The sequence below is a fragment of the Aquarana catesbeiana genome, linkage group LG03 (genome assembly GCF_042186555.1).
Source record: "Aquarana catesbeiana isolate 2022-GZ linkage group LG03, ASM4218655v1, whole genome shotgun sequence".
NCBI classification, from domain to species: Eukaryota; Metazoa; Chordata; class Amphibia; order Anura; family Ranidae; genus Aquarana; species Aquarana catesbeiana.
This window is the reverse complement of record NC_133326.1, coordinates 186254984-186278221: the sequence shown is the minus strand read 5'-3', so window position 1 is coordinate 186278221 and position 23238 is coordinate 186254984. Positions and strand designations below refer to the sequence as shown.

Sequence of the window (23238 nt, the reverse complement as noted above, 5' to 3'; positions counted from 1 at the left end):
GGTATTTAATCACCTCTGCGGTTTTTATTTTTTGTTAAAAAAATTTAAAAAGACAGAATTTAAAAAAATGTATATTTTTTTATATTTTGTTATAAAATTTTGCAAACAGGTAACTTTTCTCCTTTATTGATGTACGCTGATGAGGCTGCACTGATGAGCACCGATAGGCTGCACTGATGGGCACCGATGGGCTGCATTGATGGGCACCGTTAAGGCAGCATTGGTGGGCACCAATAAGGCGGCACTGGTGGGCACTGATCGGTGGCACTGGTGGGCACCGATAGGCGGCACTGGTGTGCACTGAGAGGTGACACTGAGAGGTGGCACTGATGGGTGGCACTGAAGGGCATTGATAGGTGGCACTAATAGGTGGCACTGATAGGTGGCACTGATAGCTGGCAGTGATGTGCACTGATAGGTGGCAGTGATGTACACTGATAGGTGGCAGTGATAGGCACTGATGGGTGACAATAATGGGCACTGATCGGCACTGGTAGGTTACACTGATTGGCAGCACTGCTAGGTAGCACTGATGAGGCACTGATTGACACCACTGGTGGGCATTGATAGGTGGCACTTGTGGGCATTGATAAGTGGCACTCATGGGCATTGATAGGTGGCACTGGTGGGCACTCTGGGCACTGGCAGGTGGCACTGGCAGGCGGTAATTGTGGGCACAGATGAGGTAGATGTGCCTCCTTCCTCTTCGGGACCGATGTCCCTTGTACATAAGCCAGTGATCTGCTGTTTTTTCTCCTCACGCTGTCAGCGTGAGGAGATGATTACTGAGCTTTTGTTTACATCAAGTGGTCAGCTGTCATTGGCTGACAGCTGATCACGTGGTAGGGAGCCGGGATTGGCCCCTTACTCGGATCTGTGATCTCCCGAGTCACAGTGACTCGGTGATCACAGTGCGCACCGTGTCCACCCGGCATGGGGCGCGCGGGGAGCGTGCAAAGGAGAGGACGTCATATGACGGCCTCCCGGAAATTCAGGTCCACGCTGTGGCCGTCATTTGGCTATAGCGCGGATGCCAAGTGGTAAAATCAAAACTTTCAGTAGTATAGGTACATATTTTAAATAACACTTGTATACTATTCAACATTTATAGCACGAATGAATACATCAACAGTAAATTGTTTCTGATAGAGGGTTATGTCACTATCATATTGACGTGTGTGGTAGCATGAATACATATATTAACAAAAAATATAAAGAGATTCAGAATCAAGACACAGATAACTGCCAATTGCTTTGTAATGTTGAATTACAGAAATACATTTTCGGTAACATGTAAACTTGAAATAACCTGATTCTGATGAAGTATTTTCAGTGGCATCTGCATAGGATCATGGTGCACATTGACTACATATTTGGGTGCATTTATTAGAAAGACAACTTGTCATGTATAGTAATCTAGCAAACAATCAGATTTAACACTACTAGTGGTATAAATGGAAAAAGATGATTCTGAAGGGTCATTAACTGTCACATTAAATGAATGCATTGAAAATGTTATATACAGTGTGCATATACATATACTGTGTGTGTGTGTATATATATATATATATATATATATATATATATATATATATATATATATATATATATATACACTTTTTTTGTCTTTTTACCAAATGTATGTAATATTTGCCTACAGGGCTACTGCTACACATAGAGGCCAGGTTATATTCAAAGATGCCCTCGCCCAACAGCTGTGTGAGCAAGGAGGTAAGGGATGATGAACATTAAAATTTTATGGATATGTTGTTTTCATGCAGTATTTTTCATATCTCTGATATTCATTGTAGGGGATTATTTTATTGATCAAAGAAGACTGTAGCTTTATATATACGCTTAAGGCACTTGTCCTCTCACAGTCATTGGATCTGTTACCTTTTATCTTTACTAATGAGGGACCAAGGGACTTCAGCTTTAAGGCTAATGGAAGACACAAACATGTCAAGGAAAAAAAGGCCTGAAATACATATCAAAGTAGAATATCAAGCAGCCATCATTCCATGCCAGGGTTTGGGGAATTGGCCTTGTTCATAATGCAATTACTTGCCATTAATTTGTAATAGCAAAACAAGGCATTACCAGTGAACATATGAAGTATTAACATGTCATATAAATTAGTGATTACATACAGTTTAATATTATCTTCTAATTGCGAGCTCTGGCACTACTCTTATTCCCTGAATGCTTAAGAACCTAAGTATGTTCCAGACTCTGTGCCATAGACCAAGACATTGGCTGAACCCTTTAAAGCAAGAGTTTGTTCCAATGTCTGCAAATAATTGTCCTACTAGAGCATAAAGAGCTGTTAATATTATTTCTGCTGGGCATCAGAGACCACTAATTGACTTCTGAATTGACTTATGTTGTTATATGACAGTTTTTAAAGGTGTTATCTTCTGTTAATGATATGCTATTTTTTGCCCTGCATGCTGATCACATTCTGTGATATTGTTTAAGACTAGCATGCTGACATCTCATCTCATGTGGCAGACATAGCACTGATAACGATGGAAGTCAGGGACAGCTGAAAAAAAATAAAAATAAATGGTCAATAATCTTAGAAATGATCTTAATTTGTGGCAGATTCAATAAATAGAAGAAAAGAATCTGAGCCCAATTGGAGGTCTTCCCTATAGTGACAAATCAGAATTCATGTTTAATATTTTCTCAAAATAAAAGGTGAAGCCTGGTTGGCTTCTACTGCAGTTTCAGAATCTGTGACATTTAAAACTTTTCTTTTGGAGTGTGATGAATCCCTTCAAAATGTTCATATGTAGATAAAACTGGAAAATGAAAAGAAAAAAACAAGCTGATTCACATAAAGCAAGTATTGTGTAGCCGTATTTGGCAATGCCCTCAGATGACATTTACCCTAAGCATGCAATCAGCAGTCTCTTGGCCTGGCAGTGTGGTTGCACATGGGAGATTTTTATTAAATAGAAAGATAGTTACATAAAGAAGGTCTTTAGTACTTCATAACATTTTTTATTGCCATGAAAAACTGCTGGAAATGTTCTGTGTAACATCGGAACTGTTTTTCGGCAGCTGTTTAATCACTTCTTTGATAGATGTAAAGAATAACATTAGATATCTCTGAAGCCTATTTTTACCTGAGCAAGTGTTTTCATCTTGGTCTAAACGCTGCTTGCCACTTTTTAAAAGCTGCCATAGCAGAAAGTCTGATCTGTCTGACGCCCTCCAGGGTAAGCGCACACATTTCAAAAAAAGAACAGGTTTAAATAAAACATACTGACATTGCAGTAAAATAAGTCTACTAAGTATGGACTTAGTAGACTTGATTGTCGATAACAGGAATAATTTTGTTGCATAAAGGTCTTTATACACACTAAACTAAAGTTCACAAGTTTATAATAGTTGGGAATACCGCATAAAGTGTAGCTCAAAACAACAGCAAATTCTGCCAGTAAACTGCAGAAGCTATCCAGGAAAGACTGCAAGAGTGTTTTACCTTAATGAGTGTTATATAAAATCCAGTGCAACAAGTTTCATAAGACTCATCACAGGACATTTGGGTAGAACTGTAGACTCATGTTATTTGATCTTCTGCTGTACAACCTCCTACTTTATAATAGTGTTTGTGGGTAAAGTGCAATAGTCTCAGACATGGTGGTAATTTAAAAATAAGGAAAGGGTTTCCGCGCTCACGGACCTAGAGGCTTGCAGCCTCCCCTTGCACTTACCCCCGAAGGGGTGAGTTGAATAGTGGAAGGGATTGATTAGGGGTGGATGGCGCTACCTTATCTGGGTATCTTGACTTATAATTTAATGAACCTCAAAAGGAACCAGGTACTAGTATAATAATAATAAATGCACCCCTTTATCCCTCATTAGGTAGTGGATCTAGATGTCCCCCGTTACCTGAGTGGACTGTGCTAGCAAATCAGTCTCATACCTATATACAGGTGTACACCATGTGATTAATCAGCACAAATTAATTAAGTGACAATTGATAAAAAAATCACTAGTGGCAACCAAACAAACCAAAAATAAAGTAAAAGTTAAATAAAATACCACGGTAAGAACTTATATTAATCCCCAAATGTGTCCAAATGTGCTTATAAGCAAAAATGTGAATATGAATAGTCCCAACATTAGACATATAGTGCAGGATTGCTCATTAGATAATATAGAACTGATGGAAAAATAATGGAAATTAGTGAACAACTTAGTGGAAAAAAATTTTTTTGATAAAAAAAATATATAGTGTAAAAAGTGAAATAGAGTCCAATAGCAGGAAGTGAAAACGTCTGTAATCGGTGACTTTCGTGAAACCAGCTGATCAAATCCAGTGACTTGCGGTGCTCCCCCTCAAAGATCCCCACTCACCAGCTCCCTGCACCCCTGCAGGGGTAGTAGGCATGTAATAGTAGGCAGCAATAAGATGTATATGGGTCATCAGGGTCCACCGCTCCAGCTGTAAGGTATCCTTCAGTGTATCCTTTTTGCTCTCCACACAGAAGTTGTCTGAGTATCACTTGGCCTGGGATACTCAGACAACTTCTGTGTGGAGAGCAAAAAGGATACACTGAAGGATACCTTACAGCTGGAGCGGTGGACCCTGATGACCCATATACATCTTATTGCTGCCTACTATTACATGCCTACTACCCCTGCAGGGAGCTGGTGAGTGGGGATCTTTGAGGGGGAGCACCGCAAGTCACTGGATTTGATCAGCTGGTTTCACGAAAGTCACCGATTACAGACGTTTTCACTTCCTGCTATTGGACTCTATTTCACTTTTTACACTATATATTTTTTTTTATCAAAAAATTTTTTTTCCACTAAGTTGTTCACTAATTTCCATTATTTTTCCATCAGTTCTATATTATCTAATGAGCAATCCTGCACTATATGTCTAATGTTGGGACTATTCATATTCACATTTTTGCTTATAAGCACATTTGGACACATTTGGGGATTAATATAAGTTCTTACCGTGGTATTTTATTTAACTTTTACTTTATTTTTGGTTTGTTTGGTTGCCACTAGTGATTTTTTTATCAATTGTCACTTAATTAATTTGTGTTGATTAATCACATGGTGTACACCTGTATATAGGTATGAGACTGATTTGCTAGCACAGTCCACTCAGGTAACGGGGGACATCTAGATCCACTACCTAATGAGGGATAAAGGGGTGCATTTATTATTATTATACTAGTACCTGGTTCCTTTTGAGGTTCATTAAATTATAAGTCAAGATACCCAGATAAGGTAGCGCCATCCACCCCTAATCAATCCCTTCCATGGTGGTAATTTAGCCCATTTAATGACTTAAGCCTGTTGGCTTGACTTTTTGCAGGCTTAGATTTAGAGCCATTTAAAAGGTAAGTTATGTGTGATGTTGAATTTAGCTAGTGAGGCAGCCTTCTGCAGAAAATGAATACTAGAATGAGAAAGGTGGCCATTCAGCAGGCTAGCATGTCGGTTTAAATGTAAGACACTGCATCATTGGTCTAAATAGCAACAAGTCTTATATATTTTTTAAGGGTCATCCACAAGTGATAGTTTAAGTATTGGTGAAACTTAAAGTATTACTAAATTCAAAACTTTTTTTTTTTAGTTTTGGATAGACTGGAGATGGATTTGAACCCCTGTCAGTTTATATTGCTTTCTGTGCCCCCATTGTGGAGATTCACCCTGCCTATTTGTCCTGTTTACAATTAAAATTGAAAGTGAAAGTAAAAGGAAATCTCAAATTTTTGGTTGTCCCCAAAAAAGTAATAGAGGGGACATCTTGGAGGCACTAGTTATGGTGACCTGGGGACCCCAATGAATTCCTTTAATTTGCAGGGATTTCTTCTCACTTCCTGTTTGGCTGTGGGACAGGAAGTGAAAGGAAATTTTTGCAATGGGACACAGATGGCAGAAAAAAAAAGTTTTGTCCAAAGTTCAGCCTTACTAGGCTGAGGCAGCCCTTGTCTTTTTATGTGTCTTGAATAGTCCAAAAGCAAGATCCCCCGCAATAGTTTCTAACTCTGTGTCTGTCCAGTTAGAAGTAATAAATACATTATTCCAACGGGGAGAGCAGGAAACCCTCCTAATGTCCACAGCAGGTATGCAGACTTGGGTACATAAACACAGATATCTCACCAACAGAGTCTTTGACAGAAACTTTCAGGGGAATTAACTCTTCATTAACTATAAAAAACTGGATTCTCAGTTCTGGATGGCTGACCCATTAACAAAACTGTAGTTTGGGCATTCTTATAATCAGAGGTTATACAAAACAGCAAGCCTTCATAACATAATATCTAGCCTTTTCCCACTGACCAAACAGACTAGACAATAGTTTATATTTTCTATACAAAATTAGTTGCAGCACCAGAGCAATCTCCATTTCCTCCTCCTGATTAACATGAAATATTTTGGTGGAATTCTATAAAAATGTAATTAAAATGTTTTTTTTTTTTTCCTTTAAGCTCCAACAGAAGCACCTTTGCGTCCAAATTTGGGTGAGTCATAACTCACTTTTATCCTATGAAGCATGCTACATACACTTCATAATGCATCTGTATAAATATCAAATAATTTTGTTTTTGCTCCCCTCCAGCAATCAGTAGAAGCGCCTGACATTTTCAATCACTTTTCTGTGTTTTGCTTTGGCACAATATTGATTTATGACACAGTAAACAGCAGGCATATTTACTGTGATGCAAAATGTTGATGCCTTGCCAAAGTAGCAATTCGCCTTGTATGGTTTATTCTTGGAAGCATCAGGCTAATAAGTTGAATCTGACTTGGTGTTTTAAACACTACATTTTAACCCAATAATCATACTGAAAAACTGCTTTCATCATCTCTTTTCTGATATTTTCTTTTAATCAGCTACCAGTTGCTTATGGACTTTTCTACTTTGCTTGGCAGTAGAATAGTCTATTGTTAATTTTTTAGAATTATTATCTATATGTTTTCCTTTAATGCAGTGGGTGGTATGTAAATTGGCATGTCATATTGTTAGATTTCGAAATAAATAATAAATGAAGAAACTGTAGTGACTGGATTTTTAACATGTTGGAAGCATATTAAAATATTATTTGTCACATTTCTGAAATTAATAGCACAATACATTGTCCCTGACCTGTATTACTGTATATTTTGTTATTATTTATAATATTCTGAATCATTTTTTTTTTACAGCTGAAATCCATAGTGAAGGCATTATTTTACGAGATGATTTTGATTCTTACAAGCAGCAGGAATTAAATCCAAATATTTGGTATGTGCTATACTGAATTTGTAGTTATAAATAGTTGTGTTCCAGAGACATAGAAAATTTGGGATTGTAAATAAACCTGCTTTATAATCTTAATGCTATCAAGTTTTATTTTGAAATTGGACTGTTCCAAATTTAAATATGGGCAAGAATCATTTTAAAATTATTGTAAATGCTGTATTTCAATGTTTAAAATTTTTTTTGTATGATTTGCTTTATAATAATTAAAGTGGAACTTCACTCTCCCAATCAACATTGATTTCATTTAATCCTCATGGTGCTAGCGTTAGTTGATAGATAGGAAAGTATAACATATTAACTTGTTGTTGTAAACTTTTTTTCCTTTTTTTTTTTTTTTCTTTTACATTTTTCAGTCACTTCCTGTTTTTTTGCCTAGGTAAATTATGTCATACATGCCCGGAGTCTTCATGAGGGGAGGAGAGGAGGACGGGTTTTCTCAGTTAAACACGCTCTCTCCTGCATGCATGCTTGAACTTAGGGCAGGTGAATTCCAGAAACTACATGAAAACTACATAAATTATTTGCCCCTACTTAACATGGCCACAGCCAGAAATGCTAGGGGGTGTTTTTCAAAGTGATTTCTCAACAAAATAAAGCTTAGAGACATGGATTGATGGGGCTGTTTGCTTTGAATATTAAAAGTTAATTAAATAGTGTTTTTGGTTTGTGGTGCTCAGATGCAGTGAAGATCCGCTTTAAATATGTTGTAGATAGAAAGAGCTTGGTTGTCTTTTTAATACTAGGGGTCACTTTTCAGCTTCTGATCTGGAATGTCATAGATACAGTTATGATATACTTATAAAAATAAAATAAAGAGCTTGGTTAACAAAACTAATTATAGGTAGATATATGTGTTTTCAATAAAATCTGGTGAATACATTCATTGGCCATATCTGGAAGACCAATACAGAATATTATAAAAAAAAAGGTTTATTCCATTGTCATGATTGTCATGATTGTCATGATTCATTGGCATGATATCATGCTTATTATTCATTGGTTGACCCGAACCCTCCATCACCCTGTGAGAAAAAAAAAATTCTGAAGCAATTGCATGCAAACTAACCTGATAATGTCAGACCCAGCTTCATTACCTGAGCCTGCCCGTTCAGGTCCTACCTGTGCATCGGAAAAAATCAACACATCTGCCAACTTGCAAGCCATTGAGCACTGCAAATCCTCATGGATGGGATGTGTACATCATCTTGCAATGGTGTGCAATATGATCCACCATGAATTTTGAGATATTGACTGAGGCAGATGACAATGTTAGTGGATTCCAATGCCTCCCATGCCAGCCTACTAGAGGAACAGCAGCAGACTGCAAAGCAACTCTCAAAAGGACAGAGGATGCTGAAAACTACCTCTGGAGGAATCATGTAAGAGTGCTGAGCCTACCTAAAGGTGTAGAGTGCCTCTAGCTTGAGACCTTTCCAGAAAACCTCCTTAACCACTTCAGCCCTGGAAGGATTTACCCCTTAATGACCAGGCCATTTTTTGTGATACGACACAGCGTTGCTTTAACTGACAATTGCGCGGTCGTGTGATGCTGTATCCAAACAAAATTGAGGCCCTTTTTTTCCCACGATAGAGCTTTCTTTTGGTGGTGTTTGATCACCTCTGCGATTTTTATTTTTTGCGCTATAAACAAAAAAAACGACAATTTTGAGAAAAAAAGCAATATTTTTTACTTTTGCTATAATAAATATCCCCAAAAAAATATATAAACATTTTTTTTTTCATTAGTTTAGGCCAATATGTATTCTTCAACATATTTTTGGTAAACAAAATTGCAATAAGCGTATATTGATTGGTTTGCGCAAAAGTTATAGCGTTTACAATATATCTATAAATGTTTTAATTAACAGGTCTGTTTTCTGGTACAGTATTTTTTTTTTTCAGAATGTTACTTTTTAATTATCACATACTTTGTTCCCTATGCTGTACTAGTAACACTTGGAAGTAGAAATCAAACATGAAACTGTGAAAGATATGTGAGATGTAGCAGATGCTTCCTTTCTATTAACTGTTGAATTAAACATATTCTACAGCCATCATCCTATAAAGAATGGTGATTATGTCACTTTTCATACATAAAACAGATAAACATGGGTGTTAATAGATGCAATGATTTTCAGAATCAAACACAAAGTGAAAGCTGGAGGGATTATTTCCGGTACTATGGAGTTGCTATTGAATGAACTGCTGGAACTATGTGTGGCTAATTATGAAGAATCATTACTTTGTGATTTAATGCATGTGAGCATCATCCAAACCAAACATGGCATTCATATACATTGTATATAAAGACAGGGCAAGCATGATACCAAAAAATGAAGACTATTTTTTAATTTATATCCATTTATATAATGTTATTGTTACTGGTAACAGTAGAAAATGTAACTTCAGACAAAAATATGTAATCCAGTTATATACCGGTTAAATTACATTTTTAAACCTGAGTGTAATGTATTAATAAAATGCATTCCCCTGTTCCTCCCTCCCCCTGATCATCATGCAATACAAACTTTTTTTCCCCCTTCTATTGGTTGAACTGGATGGACTTGTGTCTTTTTTTCAACCAGACCTGAAAACTTCTTTTTAACAATTACCTGTTTGTAGAAATGAAGCTTGTGTTGTGTGGTACTAGACAGAAGGAATACCTTTACACATTAATGCAGCCTTCCGCTGAATTTTTCAAGAGCCCTATCATTCAGTGGTGCAAAATATACACACATTATGCAAAATTATGAGCACAGATAAGTCCTGGATTCGAAGAAGGGCACAGCATTTCTACATACATGGGGGAATTAATAAAAAAGGCCTGAGACAAGTTCAATCTAAACCTGAGGAAAAAAAAGTAACAGCTTTCTATGACTTTCACTGAGTTACCTGAAGATGTCAATTGATGAAACACATATAGAGGCAGGGCTTCAGGCTTGTCACTTCTGATTATGTCATATCCGGTAACTAGACGTGTTGGCTCCAGGAGACAAGTCAGTAGCAGAGAGGGAAGGGCGGAGGCGCCAACTGGATATGTAAAAAGATTCTGAAAAGGTTGTTTTTTAATGTCCATATAAAAACTTACACTGTCCAAACAGGTGTGGATGCCCAAAAAGATGATCAGTCCTAGAGCGATCCGATGCCATTATATTGGCCAGTAGAAGGAGCTGTGAGCTCCGAGCGCGTAGCCTATGTTGTTTTCAGAATGACAGGCCTCAGCTCTGATGCCCACCCTGTTCCGGTGATGTCACTTTAGCTTCTGCATTCCAGGCTGGTCAGCGTGGAGCTTCCTGCTTCCTGGGACACACAACACAACCAGTAAGAAGATCTACATTCCCAGCAGCTGGGGGACCAGCAGCGGAACCCGCAGAGTGCCATCGGATCACTTTAGGAATGATCTTTATGGGCATCCACACCTGTTTGGACAGTGTAAGTTTTTATTTGCACAGCCTTTTCAGAATCTCTTTACATATCCAGTTGGTAACCCCACACCCCCCTCTGCGATTGACTTGTCTACAGAGGTCATGGACACCCCCTGAGGATGTCTGCCTCCTTCATTGCGAATACCAGTTACCAGCAATGAACTATTTAAAATTGCTATTTCAGCTAACACACATGTTTTTTTTACTAAGGACACTACACCATTTGGAATGCCAGAATCCTTCTTTCTTATCTGGCTGTAGGAGACAACAGAGCAACAGCGTTCTTGCTTACAGTAACGGCTGGTTATTTTGAGTGCCGATTCAGAAACTTTTTACTGTGAATGGGCTACTTTTTTATAGTTATGTAATTTTATACATTTAATAAACACTACACAATTAAGTATTTTTATTTTTGGTGCTGTTGAAAGGAGAAAGAGAATAGTATCAGGGGCTTGCTGGATGGTGGAGGCTGAAAAAGAGAGAAGGTTTTCTCAGTAAAAAGCACACTTGGACCTGCTTATTTCTCATAAGAGGTCATGGTTATATGGTGAGTGATCACTATATACATTAGTGTCACCTGTGGTGTCACGTGGGATTGGAGTTTGGGTTGGCACATCTAATGTGCGATATAAAGAATTGAAGAAGAATTGATTTGACGAGAAATCAAAGAACATTTGAATTCGAACAGCATTAGCACATGGGACTTTTGTCACATGAGAAAATGGATTTATGAATGCTATAATTATTGTGCAATTTTTATATGTATAATTTATTGATTGGATATAGCTCCAGCTCTTTTCTTTATAAATGACAAAAATAAATTATTTATTTTAAATAAACAAAGTCTTGTCAGTCCAAAACTGATTTCAGTTTTTGTTAGGTGCTGGAGAGGTAAACCACCTAATGGTTTCTCATATTTCTGAGGACTCTGGTGATGAGATCCCAGTTATTTAGTTACCTAATTTGGACATTAAAAAACCCCTGCTTTCCACGCTGGATTTAAAATTTTTAATGTATTTTAAGCTTCAATGATTGTGGCAACATAGAGAGGAAATATGACAGAGATCCCACCACTGGAGTCCCCACAAAGATTTTAGAAGTCAGTAGGTAGTGCCACTTACCTGACTTATTCATGCCCCCACCCTTGAGTTAATGTTGATACATTTGTCATAAACGCATGGAATACATTTGAAGGTGAGTTTCCACTTATGTAGTTCACATGCAAAATTAAAAAAAATTTAAAAAATTAAATGTTAGGTCATAAACAAATAATCTGGGTATAAAATGTATTTATTTTACGTATGCATTTTAAAACTTACTGTATTCTGTGTACAAATTTTGTTATGCAGGATGCCATGCAGAAACTGTGAAGTTGGAGAGCTATGTGGTGTTATAATGCATGGAGGGGCTGTTACATTTTGTGACCCTTATGGACCAAGAGAACTGGTAAGCCTTCTACATATAGGATAAATTGACGTTCAGTGCCAATCAGGAACAAACCATGTATTCCTCCTTTCAAAGTAAAGATCAGATAATAGTAAATACAATTATAAAAAGATTTGTCATAGAAACATTACAAGGGTGTTTTGTTCTGATTTAAAAAAAAATGTATGCACTGGTGTAACTACCATATCCATAGTTATCTATTGGGTTGATATAATTTTTCTACAGTTCTTGATAGCCAATGTGTTAGGCACAAGACACCCTTTTTTCTGATATTCCAGCCAATTTGTGTTGTAATTTACTTTTTTTTTATACCAACCAAACAACAACTAACTTTTTTTTATTTGTTTAGTTAACAACCAGCCTTAACACCACTACAGCTTCAGTTCTGCAGTTTTCTATCGGTAAGTATAATTTCTATTATACAATATATAGTTTTGCATGTTTTCCCCAAATCTCTCTTTCAAGAAAATAGGCATCTGCATCTGTGGAAACGGTTGGATTTACAACCCTCCCTTTGGCCCCTGGTTTCTTGCTAATGGAAAATGAGTCTTATTACAGCAGTCGCCCCATAGCCACGTGTACACCAAAATGGAATCTGGAATAGATAAATTCCTTGATGAACTTCTACCTTGTGCTAAGGCTATAACCTACAATACAAATACTCCATTGTGCAGTCTAGGCAGTATGTTGACTATCATGGGTGGCCTTATTTAATCTTTAGCTCCCAATGGGGCCTGGCAACTACATTTCTTCTGAGACAATAAGTTGGGGGATGTAGCTAACTGCAACAACAGTAATTTTGACTGTTGAATCAGTTGATAAATATGAATAGAAAGGGACAGCAGGACTCAGAAAGGAGTGCTTTTAAAGTGGTCTGAGACAGCTGGATAAACATTTAAGCCTAGTACACACTATCAGGGTTTTTTGTTCAACCAAGCGGGCTGAACGAAAATAAACTGAGGAGCTTGCTGTACTAACTATCTGATGTTAATATAGTGATCTCCCTGCTGAGATATTGTTTTCTGAAAAGGGGACTGCACCCCCCCCCCCCCCCCCCCAGAACACACTTGCCAGCGCTCACAGCCATTGCCAGCATTGATTGGATTTCGATTGGATGTTGGTTTTCCAGCTTGCCCATCCGACAGAAGATGGCCGTTCGGCCAGATTCTGTTGGACAGGCTGGTTTACTTACGGGCCGAATGTCGGATGGTTTCTGTTAAACCAGCCAATACCAGCTGATATTCGGACTGTGTCTACCAGGCTTTAAAGAAAAACTGCAGTCTGCTCACATAATTTGTAATAAAAAACATCTTTGCCATTCCAAAGCTTCCCTCCAACCACTTTGCATATTATTTTATATATACTGTGATTCTGTACTTGCCAAATATGCTGCAGAAATCTCCCTCCACTGAGTCTGACTGCAAGCATTTTAACTGTGGGCAGCTGAAGCTGCTTCCTGTTCACTTCCTGGATTTACACAGAAGCACACATATAGCTCTGCAGCCCTGCAGCTCTCATTGGCCCTCTTATGTTTCATCCCCACTCCCTACCTGGCAAATTCTCGCGAGAGTGAGAGAGAGCTGTGCATGATATCATAAGCCTAGGCCAGGGGTAGGCAACCTTGGCCCTCCAGCTGTTTTCAAACTACAAGTCCCATGAGACATTGCAAGACCCTGACAATCACAGGCATGACTCCTAGAGGGAGAGGCATGATAGGGTTTGTAGTTTCACCACAGCTGGTGTGCTGAGGTTGCCTACCCCTGGCCTAGGCTAATGACCAGTCAAGAAACAGCAAGTGGGCTAGTTTAGGGTATTTACTGGAGGAAAAAAAATGTTACTATCCAAAGTTAAAACAACAAGGGCAGAATATTTAATAGTTGGAAAGTTGAAAAATTACTGAAGGTCAGCTTTAAGTTAGCGCTTAAGTGCTAGAGAGTAAATGCGACTATTTAACTAAAGCTGTTTGATCCATAAACTATTAGGAATTATTATTCTCAGATAATGTTTAGCCATTTATATACCTATTAATCTGAGATAGATACCTTGTAATACATACATATATACTGCATATTGGTTAAGTCAGTATATAAGGCTACCTCCCAAATAAATGTGAATAGTAATTAAGAACTGTTAATTTAGTGTCATAACACATAGATTTGACTGTCTCTCTCTGTCTCATATAATGTAAATAGATGTTTTAACCAGTTTTTAATTAAGAATACACCGTTCACTGAAGTTAACTGCTCTGTTTTAAATGTCTGTCTATATTTGCATTTAGAATTAACAATAAATATTTTTCATGCTCATTGTTATTGCCTGCAGTCTCAGTTCCTGCTTTTACAAGTGTAGCTGACACATAACATCCATTAAAGAATAACTGTACTTTTGTTCAGAATAAATCATTCCCTTCTGAGTGATCAATGTACATTGCAAGGATTTTACCAAACTTTGTTGCAAATTCCTACTCAATTATGATCTGAAGGAGTAGTGCTTTGTTAGACTATGCCCTGTGCACAGTGATTCCGAATGTGAGTTACTAGTTAATTTAGGTGTCCGTTTATGAAGCTGTGGAAAATATCCACTGCTCCATTCTCCGGCATTTTGACAATTTTGTTCACTTTTGTTGCCAGAGGTTTAGACATTAATGGCTGTGTTGAGTTATTTTGAGGGGACAGCAAATTTACACTGTTATACAAGCTGTACACTCACTACTTTACATTGTAGCAAAGTGTCATTTCTTCAGTGTTGTCACATGAAAAGATAGAATAAAATATTTACAAAAATGTGAGGGGTGTACTCACATTTGTGAGATACTGTATGATAGCCAGTAGACATGGTTACTGTCTTGGGGGGTCCGATTGACGTAGAAGGAAGTTAATAATCCTCCTTCTTCCTCCTCAGTTCCACTGGGATTCTCTCTTCACTCCCTGATTCACCACCTTTGAGCTGGTGAATCGGGGAGTGTGAATTATGACACAGATCACCAGTGAAGTGCTGAGATCGCAGCTTCATAGACTAGACATAGATGGCTGTTTCTGTGTCAGACAATGACAGCTTCTCAGTGTCCGGAGATAATCGGTGGAAAACATGTTCTGCCCTCATCATCTCTGTTTCATAAACCGTTTATGAGCTGAGATCAGTGGTGATCCTCAGGATCACTGCTGTTCACAGTTTCATAAACAGACACTTATATCAGCTGATGCATGAGTGTTCTGATGAGAAAAGTTGCAGCGTCCTTATCCTTTTCAAAGTGATAAACCCTTAGGGAGTATCTCACTAAAAATGACATTTTTGTTGCAGAAGTTGCTTGAAACCTCACTTGTATCTTAGTGCAGAGTTCTTCACACAAGCAGGAATACATTATTGGAGGCGTTCTGTACACCAGCTATGTACTAAATGCCTTCAGGTTGTCATATTGCATTGAATTTAACAGAACATTACAGCCCTGCATTTTAAAAAAAGGAAAGGTAACTTTTAATAACATTAAATTACAATATGGCTCGTGTAGCAATTTTATATGCTATATTAATTTTTTTATTTGCTATACTTTTTTCCACAAAAGTAGAACAGCCCTTTAAGATTTGGCTGTCTGGTTGAAATAGGGTTATACAGCCTAACCTATTGCCTAGTCATTTGTTCTGATATATTACTATGTTGTCTGTGAAATTTAACCACTTCAATACAGGGCACTTATACACCTTCCTGCCCAGACCAATTTTCAGCTTTCAGCACTATCGCACTTCGAATGACAATTGCGCGGTCATGCTACACTGTACTCAAACTAAATTTTCATCATTTTGTTCCCACAAATATAGCTTTCTTTTGGTGGTATTTGATCACCTCTGGAGTTTTTATTTTTTGCTAAAAAAATAAAAAAAGATCGAACATTTTGAAAAAAAAAAGTTTTCTTTGTTTCTGTTATAAAATTTTGTAAATAAGTAAGTTTTCTCATTCACCGATGGGCACGATAAGGCAGCACTGATGGGCACATATGAGGTGGCAACAAGGAGGTGGCACTGATGACGGGCACTAATATGCAGCACTGATGGGCACTGATAAGTGGCACTGATATGCGGCACTGATGGGTGCACATAGGTGGCACTGATGGGCACTGAAAGGCGGCACAGATGGGCACTGATAGGCAGCACAGATGGGAACTGATAGGAGGCACAGATGGGCACTGATAGGTGGCACGGATGGGCACTGAGAGGTGGCACTGATGTACATTAATGGATGCCAATCGGTGCCAAACAATAATGCTTGCCAATCAGTGATGCCCATTGTGGGGACTGATTGGCATTCATTGTGGGCACTGATTGGCATCCATTGTGGGCACTGATTGGCATATCTGGTGGTGACTAGTGGTGGGCATCCCTGGTGGTCCTGGTGGCGTCCCTGGTGGTCCTGGTGGCGTCCCTGGTGGTCCTGGTGGCATCCCTGGTGGTCCAGTGTGGGCATCCTCGGGGGGGGGGCTGCGCTGATAATCAATCAGCACAGACCCCCCCTGTCAGAGGAGCAGCCAGTCGGCTCTCCTCTACTCGCGTCTGACAGACGCGAGTGAGGAAAAGCCAATCAACGGCTCTTCCTGTTTACATTGTGATCAGCCGTGTTTGGACACGGCTGATCCAGTGCTGTATTTAGGCCTAGGCCGACAAGGCCCAGGCCTAGGGCGGCACTTTGCGGGGGGGGCGGCAACCCCCCCACGAAAAAAAAACACCTGCATCCTCCTCCCGACTCACGCATGCAGGGCCGCCAATGACATCGCTATGGGAGTGGGGGGGGGCAGGCGGACTGCACCCGGGTGACACTAGGAAGCAGTTGTAGTGGGTGCAGTCGCCCCCCCTCTCAGCGGCAAAGCGATGTTAACTTAGGCAGCGGTGCTGTGACAGGGAGAGGAGAGCTGTACACAGCGGCTGTGTAATTCCCCCGCTCGCCCCCCTCCTTTCTCCTGTCAGCTGAAGTTGAACAGGAGAAAAAGAGCAGCTCTCGTGTTCCCCTCTCTGCCCGCTCTGATTCCCTCCCCATTGGTCATAGCAGAGAGCCAATCAGGAGGGGGATGGGCATTATGGGAAACTTAGTCCCAGAAGATTGACGGCCCCAGTATGTCCACAGACAGCAGGCTACAGTCCCCCAACATACATGCACTGGGGGGGACCTGGAACCCGGCAAACAGCAGAGTGCTACAGGGGAAGAAAAAAAGATTGTGCTGGGAGAGGCCAGATAGAGCCATGCTGTACCCGCACCACCAGAGAGGGAGCCACGCTGTACCCGCACCACCAGAGAGGGAGCCACGCTGTACCCGTACCACCAGAGAGGGAGCCACGCTGTACCCGCACCACCAGAGAGGGAGCCACGCTGTACCCGCACCACCAGAGACGGAGCCACGCTGTACCCGCACCACCAGAGACGGAGCCACGCTGTACCCACACCACCAGAGAGAGCCACGCTGTACCCGCACCACCAGATAGAGCCACGCTGTACCCGCACCACCAGAGAGGGAGCCACGCTGTACCCGCACCACCAGATAGAGCCACGCTGTACCCGCACCACCAGATAGAGCCACGCTGTACCCGCACCACCAGATAGAGCCACGCTGTACCCGCACCACCAGAGAGGGAGCCACGCTGTACCCGCACCACCAGAGAGGGAGCCACGCTGTACCCGCACCACCAGATAGAGCCACGCTGTACCAACACAACCAGAGAGGGAGCCACACTGTACCCGCACCACCAAAGAGAGAGCCATGCTGTACCTGCACCACCAGATAAAGCTATGCTGTACCCGCACCAGAGAGGGAGCCACGCTGTACCCGCACCAGAGAGGAAGCCACGCTGTACCCGCACCAGAGAGGGAGCCATGCTGTACCCGCACCAGAGAGGGAGCCACGCTGTACCCACACCAGAGAGGGAGCCACGCTGTACCCGCACCAGAGAGGGAGCCACGCTGTATCCGCACCAGAGAGGGAGCCACGCTGTACCCGCACCACCAGATAGAGCCACGCTGTACCTGCACCACCAGAGAGAGAGCCACACTGTACCCACACCACCAGAGAGCCACGCTGTACCCGCACCACCAGAGAGAGAGCCACACTGTACCCGCACCACCAGATAGAGCCACGCTGTACCCGCACCACCAGAGAGGGAGCCACAGGATCACTGTTGCGGTTTCGCTGGGTCTGGTAAGAGGGCCTGTTGGCCATTATCCATTACTGTTCCTACGGACTGAGCCGTGCCTAACCTGCTATTCTCTAGGCCTTTTTGACCACCACAACAACCCTGTCTGTCCTCCTCCCCCGACGTCCCTCTGTCTTCATCAGATGAAGATGACAGGGCGGGTCTTAAAAGGGAAGGGGAGTGGCCTTGACAGGAAGGGGTGGGTCATATTTAAATTAGGGGGTGCCCAAGTTTAGTCAGGCCTAGGGCAGCACAAAACCTAAATACACCACTGGGCTGATCATGTGGTAAAGAGTCTCTGTCAGAGACTCTTTACCCAGATCGGAGTTGCGGTGTGTCAGACTGACACACCACAACAATGATCGCCGTGATGCACGCTCCCGGGGCGCACAGCGGCTTGATATCCTGGCAACGTCATATGACATCCGGTCAGGATATCGCAACCACTTTGCCGACGTCATATTGTTATATGGCGGGCAGCAAGTGGTTAAGAATTGGTAGGAGCCATGAGCTATTGCAGGGTACAGCATTACTATCACTGTAGACATTTCTGCTGTAATCCGTACAGGACCATATGTCTCCCTGTCTGTTTCCAGAACAGATTGCTAGAAACTATCACCACAATATGCCTTTACCTGTTTCATCTTTTAGAACTACCAAAATTAACAGTATAAGTAACTAATTAGTAATAAAAATCAAAGGGTACATTTGAATAATATACTCTCGGAACCACGTACCTTACAGAGGCAACTTTTTAACAGTGCAATCCATTATGTGAAGATGTTACTATAGATACTAAGTAATTAAAGCTGAACAGCAGAAACACAAAGCTGTCTCCAGACCTGAGATTTACCCATCCTTGCAGACAGTATAGCCAGCCTGATGATCTGCCTTCTTTCTGCTGCAGTTAAAGTATAGAAATAGAATTAGGTAATTTTTGCTGTCTGTTCCCCATTTAGGAGATTCACCCTAAATATTTGTCCTGTTTACTGTTATTATCAAAAGTAAAAGTAAAAGAAAAACCCAAATTTTGGGTTGTCCCCAGAAAAGTAATAGAGGGAAAATCATCCTAAGGGGGCACTAGTTATTCTGACCTGGGTGGCCTCAAGAGATTTCCTTAATTTGCAGGGATTTCCTCTGACTTCCAGTTTTGGCTATGGGCCCACAATGTGAAAGGAGTTGTAAAGGCAGAAGGTTTTTTTATCTTAATGCATTCTATGCATTAAGATAAGAAACCTTCTGTGTGTGGCAGCCTCCCCAGCACCCCCAATTACTTACCTGAGCCCCATCTCTTTCCAGCGATGTCCACCAGTGTCTTAGCTGTCCAGCACTCTCTTCCTGATTGGCTGAGACACAGCAGCGGTGCCACTGGCTCCCGTGGCTGTCAATCAGTCAGTTAGCCAATCAGGGGAGAGAGGAGTCTGATGAGCCATTACTCTGCTCTCCTCCCCTGCCAACATGTTTGTTGTCAGCACATATAATTGGTTCCAAGTGCTGCCCCTCCCAGTCTGAGTGCTGTTGTGTTGGGAGTTACAGGAGGCTAAACCAAGTTACATTCTAGTATTTAAATTAGCTGTATTTACAAATACATTTTATTATATGTAATAAAAGTGTATCAGGGGCACGTACACTGGGCACAGTTGAACTGAACCATGTCCGAGTTAGACCGTCCCTCTTCCCCACTCCCCCACTGGTCTGCACACTGGGCTATAAACAAATGTTACCAGGCATACTTGCTTTATGACTTCTGCAAATCACCTTTTCCAAGAGGTCCCAGATTTAGTACACTTAACCATTCCCAAACACAGTTGAAGCACTCACACTACCCAAACAAACCGGGTTTGAACTGTGCCCAGGCTCAGTTAAAACTGCCATTGTAAGTGCACTCTAAAGGCAAAATTTTTCTCCCCGCTGGTAGGATTCACCCTACCCTTTTCACTACCTTTTTCCACTGTCTCCAAGTAAGGGATATGAGTTGAGTTGTCACCAGAACAAAAACAGAGGAAATCTTTCCATAGTTAGTTATTTTGTGGATAACTGGGGATCTTCTTCACTGTTGAGAGATTTTATTTCACTTCCTGTTGTGTCTATGTGACATGAAGAAAAGGTTAATCTCAGACAAGTTTTAACTTTTCTTTACTAAAATCTATTAAAAAGGTTTGGCTGTAGATATACTGCTCAAATTAATTAAATATCTGACTGAAGTTCAGCTTCAAGGTGTGGATTTAATTAATTTTTTCTAATTCCTAGCTAAATTTAAAAATGACTGCATTTTTTTTTTTTACAGCAACTACTCTATATAATTATAATTAGCAGATGTAATTTCCAGGGTTGACATTGGTGCAAAAAACAAGGAATCCTCATTTCAAGTGATCTACCTGACCAACTTTTTTGGAATCATGAAGGAATGTTTTCCCTTTCTTACATTAACAGCCATAGCATTTTCTTTTCTAAACTCAATGCTCCCAATGTTTTTGAAAGTTTGTACATTATGCAATAGTTTTAACCGTATTGAAAATTTAACTGTTACTAATTAAAGCAGCTTGCCAGCTCGATACTTCATGATATCAAGCTCTGTTAAGTAAGGATACTGTTGCTTCATAACTGCATGCAAGAAGCCAACTTGAATTTTATTCATTAGACCTCGCTAATGCATAATAGGACCCTGCACTTTATTTTTTTCTTATTAACATGTGCCTTGCATGTGCAATAAAAGTTTAATAGAAATATATTTTTTTTAAAAGTATAGTCTCAAAATGCATGCTAAACACTTCTGTTCTTTTTTTCTGTGATCTATGTGTGATAGTTATAAAGGCTAAATAAACCTAAAAGGACACTTTGCTTGACAGAACTAATGGTGATTTTGCAGTGATGCAGAATTTTTCTGATTAAAGTAGCAGGAGATGTCTTAATCTTCCTCTCATTATGTGTCTATTCATTCTAGTGTATACAATCATGTTTCGTTTCATCTCTCATGCTGTATGAATGTATTTGACAAACTAAGGATGAGGATGATTGGTTCTGAATGTGACTCCTCTAAGTAAAATAAATGAATATGATTAAAATTTTGAACCCTAGTGGGGTGTATAGCATGAGGATGGGTAGCAGATGTTTGGTCAGTGTAACCAAGACAGTGAAAGCAGATGCAGGATTATAAATAAATAAATAAATATATATATATATATATATATATATATATATATATATATATATATATATATATATATATATATATATATATACACACATACTGCACACACACATATACACTTATATAGAGGTGACGAGCAATACTAACTATTGGCATACATTCAGTTTGCTTAATTTGATTGATTGTATAGTATGATGAACTGGTTTCATATTTTGGGTTCTCTTTATCACCACTACTTGTTATAAACAATCAACTACTGCTTGAATTATGTTCTATATTTCCTTCCTTGAAACTGATCTAGTGTGCTGTTTGCTGTAGTGTTGTGTAAGCATCTGCCCTTTATAAATTTGTTCTAATACAGTATGTCAGCATTAGGTTATAACCAAGCGACATCTTGACAAAAACCCTTGTGACTTAGTAGACAGCAAACAATTTGTTAGAACACTATGAAGTTGAGACATTACATGTATGTGCTGTTATTGTTGTATTCCAATATACTTGATTTCAAAGTGTCAAGTGTCTTAATTCTATATTTTTGTACATATGTTAAGCTTTAATATTTGAAGGTGCAGTTTATCGATGATTGCATCAGCAACATTTGGGTCTTATGCCAGTAGCATATATGTCTTTACGGAATGCACATAATTCATATTGCTCCCTTGGGAAATCTACAATACATTACACTTCTCATCTGTGATTTATCACTTTTATATCAATTCTGGCATCTAAAGCATGGATAAATCTGCTGCTTACTTTCCGCAACTGCTCTAATGTCATTTCATTATTGATTTAGTAATTTAACATATGGAAAAATGAGTGTGGTGTGTAAGGGTCACATGCCATTTGGAGCTGTTAAGGTATAATAAATGCTTTTGTCACTGTATAACATTTTGTTAATATGGTTATAACTTACAGGGTCAGGCTTATGTCGATTCAGCTACTCAGATCCTGGAATTGTGGTGTCTTATACCAAGAGCAATGCTACCAGCTGGATTCCCCTTGAGAGAATCAGGTGTGTTCATGGATATCTGTAATTTCTCTCTGATTTCTACATGTTGATGATGAATTATAAATATTTCATAAATTATGCTGTAATGAATGGTGTTAAATGATGCTGTATGATAGTTACTTCTTGCCCTGCACTCATTGGTCAAAGCAACATCTGTATAATCCAGAAAACTGAAAATCAAAGTATAGGGAGTGGCGCTGTGTTGGAACAAAGGGTGTGGCTGTAAAATAAACAAGTGCTCTAGTGTGTAATATAATTGCTTCTTAGAAGTGAAAAAATTGTTATAATATGAAACTCCCAAAAATCAATATATCCCTATATTAGTGAAAAATTCTTATTTAGTGATAAAGGGAATTTGCTACTATATGTGCAAGCAGTAACACAAATTTTAAATCATCACCATTATATAACATATATAAATGCACTAATTAATAAATATAAAGTGACAAGTGCCAAATGATGCTGTGTATAAAAACTGTGGTTATCAAACCATTGTGCATTAATGTGCAAAAAACATTTAAGATAGTAAATCGTTAATGATGTGTAAAAACCGCAACTATGTATCAAAAAAAATCCCATATACTGTTAGTTTGTTTGTTGTATAATCCAAACTTTTTTGGTCTGAATGTACAATACACGTAAAACACTGCTTTATATAAAAACCTTGTAATAAATAAGTAAAGTTTGATTGTATTTTAGCTAATGATTGTGTAAAAAATACCTTAATACTGCTCCAAAAATACACATTTTTTTTT

The 23238-nt window shown here is 39.6% G+C and overlaps 1 protein-coding gene across 2 annotated transcripts in view; it reads left to right on the top strand.

The window, feature by feature from the left end:
* Window positions 1–23238, top strand: part of RELN (reelin) — an 865607-nt gene that overhangs the window by 348720 nt on the left and 493649 nt on the right. For both annotated transcript variants that reach the window (XM_073619618.1, XM_073619617.1), the window contains exons 4-9: window positions 1661–1731; window positions 6465–6497; window positions 7183–7261; window positions 12054–12150; window positions 12500–12551; window positions 22390–22486. In XM_073619618.1, coding sequence (XP_073475719.1) covers window positions 1661–1731; window positions 6465–6497; window positions 7183–7261; window positions 12054–12150; window positions 12500–12551; window positions 22390–22486 — 429 coding nt within the window. The remainder of the gene's footprint in view (window positions 1–1660; window positions 1732–6464; window positions 6498–7182; window positions 7262–12053; window positions 12151–12499; window positions 12552–22389; window positions 22487–23238) is intronic.